The sequence below is a fragment of the Chaetura pelagica genome, unplaced genomic scaffold, assembly GCF_000747805.2.
Source record: "Chaetura pelagica isolate M959 unplaced genomic scaffold, ChaPel_1.0 scaffold37, whole genome shotgun sequence".
Classification (NCBI taxonomy): Eukaryota; Metazoa; Chordata; class Aves; order Apodiformes; family Apodidae; genus Chaetura; species Chaetura pelagica.
The window spans coordinates 6,466,577-6,472,576 of NW_009954567.1; the positions used below are offsets into that span (position 1 = coordinate 6,466,577).

Below are 6,000 nucleotides of genomic sequence, written 5' to 3' on the forward strand. Positions count from 1 at the left end.
TTGGTTAGGACTTTGACGTTTTTAATACACAGACTAGAAAGAGAAGTAAACACTACAGTAACACGGTCTAATGTCCTTTAAACATGGGATTCTTAGAAGCCATTTTAAAGCATTAATTTTAAAATGGTATGCAATCACATCTTTGATTTTCAGCAACTCTTAAGTCCACCGTACAATGAAGCTGTTGAGTATTTAATTATCCTCGTACTGTGAGGGTCCAACAATCTCAAGAGATACAGCTTTCTCTACCTTACTTCCACATCTTCCAGTCATATCAGATGTCATCACCAAGTGTTTAAGTTGTAACATCAACTTACATATATACAGAACGCATTTCAGAAACTGAAACACGGAAAACAAAAAAGTTATCTCTGTGACTTAGATTTTTATTATTTGTAGGAAAGACGAGGGGGGACAGCACTCCACATTCAATTCTGCTTATCTTAAAACTCATTGCAGCATCCCATACGGCAGCTATTGGGTTTGATGCTTGCAGAATGAGTCAGGTGTGAAGTTCCAATGCCTAAAATGCCAAGCCTTTGAAATATATATTAACTTAGGACTAGTTTGTAACAACCAGAAATAACCGATAATCACTCCCGCCGCAATTTAGATAAATAAAAGATGATGGCTTAAAAGCAAGAAAATATCTTTGACTGGATAGCAACACAAGTAGCAACCAGAGCGTCTGTCTATTATGTGTCTTCAAAGAACTCGATATAGACCATGCTCTTCAGCCGCTGACATTATTTGGTTAGTACTAACCTACAGCACTGACACATTATTTAAACAGCCTATTTAGAAAGTACTTAGAAGTGAATCACAACAGTTTTACTGGAAACTAGTGTTAACACCACAAATAATGAGTATGTGAAAAGAAACCTTTCAAACACAAATAGGTTGGATTTCCAGAATACTTAGCATTAGTCTTAACTCTGTTCTCAATAGGGAAAAAAATCCACAGTATATCTTATTTTAATCCTGTCTGCTCCCAAAGTTAAAACTGTACCAGTGTTTCCCGAGACACCTTGTGTACCGTCTAAATCTAACTATTGCAGTTAACATACAGAATCCAAGTTTTCTTCTTGCACAGAAGGCTACTACAATGGTTTTGACGTTAACGGTACTGTTGGCATTTATGTTTTGTATTACTGAAACACTGAAAATGTTTTAGTAGTGTTTAATAATATTTATTTTTGCATTATTTATTAACATTACATTGAAATCTCTCTTCTAAATCACATCGCGTCTAGCAGTAGATCAAGGTACCTACCACATACACATTCACTTTAGAAATTAATGCACACAGACAAAAGCAAGGAAATAAAATTATTCTAGTTACCGAGATGATCCCAAATACTAATTTTCTCTAAAATATTAGAACAGGATCAACAAAAGAACAGCCTATGGATATTAAGTTTTTTAAGGTAAACAAAAGTTTGTGACAGCACCCTTGAAAAGCAACACATTTATAACCAAAAACACTTACTTACAGATTTGTGTGACTTCACAATCATATTTCATTAACTGAAAACAAAGGTAACATCCACACTAAACCTGTGCAAGTACTTTTTAAAATTGTACACATACTGTTTTTAAAAGTAAATAAAATGACAATACAAATTTCTGTCCAAAACCTACATTTTCTTCTAACACAACTTCTTACTGTAACAAAATAGATTAAAGATTTTGTTAATTTTCCTTAATCTGTCTGGCCTCCTGAATCTGAAGAAAATTAAACCAACTGGGATAAAATACAAGTTCCTAGGGCTATTTCAGTTCTTAGTAAAATATTCCACTATACAGGGGAAAGAGATAAAATATATCAGTAGCTCGCCACTCCCAAGGCAGTCTTAGGTAAGCCATAGAAAATAAAATGCTCTCAGAATTTCTTCAGAATTTAATAATTACTAAAAAGTGTTTCTGAACTTTTCTATTAAAGCAATTCAGATGTACACATGCGGAACAGAGATGCAAAATAGTCTTCAATGGTCTTCCTGGGGATACTGTAATTAATAGATTTTACAAAGTAACAATAAAACAAAAGCAAATTCAAGATCCTATAGGCTATCATCCACCAAATTTCAAACTGCCATGGCAATTAAAAGCCATAAGGAATCGAGAGATTCACAGGCACCATTAATTCAAATGTGCTTAAGTATGAATGTAATGTACAGATAGTATTCCCAAATTCACAATTTGCTGGGCAAGGGCAAGTAAAAGGATAAGCATAAAACAGAACATGTTTGTTGGTGTGACTAAGCCACCAAACCCTTTTTAATCATAGTTTATACTAACACCACTTTTTATACATCTGACTAGGTTCAACCTTTTGCTAATACAGCATTTACAAAGATGTATGACACCATCTTGATAATTCTATACTCAGAAAAATTCATGAGCATGTACACTTAGCTTAGAAGAACTCGTCCCATGATACATGGGGAGGAACACAGAAAAATGGCAGGAGCAAGAATAGAGGATTTTTTCTGCCTTTTAGATGCAAAGCTTAAGATTTTGGAAATATTGGTCAAGAAGCTGGAATCCAAAATAAGGATTCAGTGCCATTCTCTGTTGAAATAATAACACCTTTTTATCTGATTGTTAAGTTGTTCTGTATCATGTCTCCTTCTGGAAGCTGACCTCCAGCTGAGCACCCTAGTACAACTTAATGAACAAGGGTTCCAAACAAGTATTTATTAATCTCCAAAAAGGAGATAGAACACTATTTATTCCTTTAGAGACAAGTTTTTACTTTAACATAAATTAACAGAAATTAGATTCCTAAGGTATTCCAGAATGAATAGTTTTATTCAGGGGGAAAACAAATAAATAAGCAAGCTATTTCAAAACTGCACATTATGCAGAAGAAATTAATTTCGGGTCATACAGTATTTTTCCTCCTCATCTTGCATCTGTTTCTACTTGCAACATTCTTCTGCCTTATTAAAGGTTTATAATTGAGACAGAGATAAAAATGGCTATTACAAAAAGCAACAATTATTAACTGCTGTGAAAATAAACTGGCTTGTGTGTAACTAATAGAAAGTAACAGATGGCCAAGTAGGGGATGCTGAAAGAACAAACATGAGAGGTTTTGTTGCTCACTTTGCTTCTCCACCCCAAAGAACATAACCAACAAAAACTGCAAGCATTTCTCAAGTAGTATCTAACTGTACGGAGACATTCATCCTGAATGCCCGAAAAAATGAGACACATGAAATAATTATAAACCTCAGAGGCATTGCTTTAAAATGTTACACCAAGATCTTGGGAGTATTATATTTTTACATTAATGAAGACCTTTCACATTCACTATGGTCCTTGATAACTTTTGTGTTGCCAACATTGCTCAAACGCTCCCCTCTCTTCTCAAAAAGTTCTTCTAAGAGGTAAAATAATTCCAAATTACAGGAATCCGACAGTCCTGCCATCAGCTAACCAGCAGACTTTAAGCACAGATGGAAAAGTAAACTGAAGTGAGAGATGAAACACTGATTCAGTAGGTTCTCTTGGAAGTGAGAAAAACCTTTACCTCAGTAATACCTAGCAGTACCCATCATCCACTGCTCCATTTGCTTAGAAATGCTATTATAAACAGTTCCAGTATTTGCTTAAAAAGAAGGACATTTCCTGTGCACCAACTATCATAGTTTGATTCAGGTAAGGAAAAGAGAAACCTGAGAGTCAAAAGTTAAAGAAGGATCAATTTACACAACTAAAAGTGACAGAAGCACAGCTGTAGTGACCTTAGGTACACTACTGGATTGTTACGATGGGAAAGAAAGGTTGTACTGTACACACACAGGCTCTGCCATTTGGTATGCACCAAGTTCTGAACATCAACAGAGATTAAGATGTTGTAGGTTAAGAGATCCTGCCAGATCAAGCTTGCATTGCTTTACTGCTAACTGATTTCTTTTTTGCCAACAGTGCTGGAGCTAACAACACGGAAGTTGAGATTCTCCAAGAAACAAATTATTCTTGCACAGTAATTCCAAATTAGCATTTCCTCAAAAATATCACATACTTTGAGTTAGATACCCAGTTCCCAAACTCCACACATTTAACATGAACCTCTCTTGTCCTGCTCACCTCCTTATAAAAACTGCTGAGTTGAAGACTAAATGAATCTACGCACAACACGCCCAAGCACTCACGCAGAGCAAAGTGCAAAACAATATGCTTTCATATATGTCAGACTAAAACTACTACAAAAAACTATTAGTCTAATTACCAGCTGTATACCAGAATTAACGAGAATGAATTCAGCCTTTTAAATAACCATTAAAAAGAAAAAAAAAAGGGAAAAAAAAAAGAAAAATTGCAATGATATTTGCTAACACAACAGTTTCGAAACAAATTTTTACCCAACAATGCCATACTTACATGCCTTTTATCATAATTCCACCATTGATTAAACTATTTCCTCACACTAACTCCACTCACTAAGGGAAAAGCCAGACCTGAATCCTGGAAGATCCAGAAGTCTCAAAACAACTCCAGAAAAGACTCAAAACTATGCCATCAAAACTGCAAGCAAGGAGATAGGGTCACACTTCATCAAGGAACAAACATTCATCACAGCACATATTTGAACACACAACATTGGTAGGACATATACAGACAACTGAAGCAGCCAAACTCGACCCATATCCATACAATAGAATTTACTATTAAAAAAAAATAATCCATAACCTAATTCATACACAGCCTCATCCAGATAGAACCTGGTATACTCCAGATCAGGGCCCCCGAAACACAAATGTAAGTGTAAAATTCTCCTTTTTACTGGAAAAGTCTGGATCCTCTTACATGTCAGTCCACAAAGATGTGAAAAAATTGTTACACGCTGACGACAGAAGTTAGTAGAACCTTCTCAACTACTTCTGTCTAAACAGTGTGGTATGAGAAAGACAGATGGGAGCATTTTGAAAGTTCAAAACTTGCCAGGCACTAGCAACACAGTAAGTACTCACCATGACCAGACAGCCTGCTTTTTGAAAACCCAACTCTAAGAACTTACTAGCTGAACAAAGCTGTAGTTACTCCAGTTCCACTGGAAAAAATAATCTCACTTGAAATACCACATTCAGTACCCAGAGCCTATGGGAACCTAAAACTTCTTGGCCTCAACTGCCCGAATTATACTGTCAAAATAAACACCACATGTTGCTGCTCCTATTAAACAGGTAAGTTCAGCCTCCAACATATCCTGGAACAAAGCAACGCAAGGACAAAAATTCTGGGAGCAAGACCTTGCCAAATCCACCAGATCCTTGCTTACCAACAAGAAAATCTTTGTTCGATTGCACAGAAGTACTGAGTACTTACATGGCTAGGGAAATCTGCACCTTCTAAAATCCTGGCCCTAGAAACCTTGGAAAGGTTAAGTCTCGGTTTTCTTACTTAGATTTTCACAGCTTTTAAAATTTATTTTTGGTTTTAAACTAGACGGTTTTCCTGTGCTGTTTTTTTGTCTCGTGGTTCAATCAATTCTGCGAAAGCAGAGGGGAACTGCTGGAGAGAAATAAGGTGTCACGGAGTAAGGAAAAGGTAACACTAAGGCGGAAATATCTGGACATAAGGTAGTCTCACCTCTTGGATTCGCCTGCGGGCCCGCTGCAGCACCTCCTCGTACCCCTTCTGTCGCAGCTCACTCAGGCTTTCGTAATACTCTTCGGGGTCGTCAGTCTCAGTGAAGAGTACCTGCGAGAGGATCTTCCAGCCGCAGGTATCCAAGCTATGGACCAAGTAAACTTGTAGTTTGTAGCAGAGAGCGTCCATCTCCTGCTCGGATAGCTCCGGGGCTCCAAAAAGAACCGTCCACATGCCCGACGGCTCTTCGGGGAAAGCAGGCAGGTAGGGCTCCAGCTCGGAGTTCACCGAACACAGCTGCTGGTGCACAGCCCGCAAGTCTTGGAAGGAGAAGAGGCCGGCCCAGCTGCACTCCTCCCCCGCGGGCTCGGCGTCGAGAGCGGCGGGCTCGGCGGCCTGAAG

At 37.7% G+C, this 6,000-nt stretch overlaps 1 protein-coding gene across 1 annotated transcript in view; it reads right to left on the reverse strand.

Moving 5' to 3' along the window:
* The window catches only part of JMY (junction mediating and regulatory protein, p53 cofactor), a 61,074-nt gene extending 55,086 nt beyond the window's left edge, over positions 1–5,988 (reverse strand). Inside the window, exon 1 of the mRNA XM_010005386.1 lies at positions 5,599–5,988. Within this exon, the coding sequence (XP_010003688.1) occupies positions 5,599–5,832 (234 nt within the window). The 5' untranslated portion in view covers positions 5,833–5,988. The remainder of the gene's footprint in view (positions 1–5,598) is intronic.
* Positions 5,989–6,000: the final 12 nt, after the last annotated feature.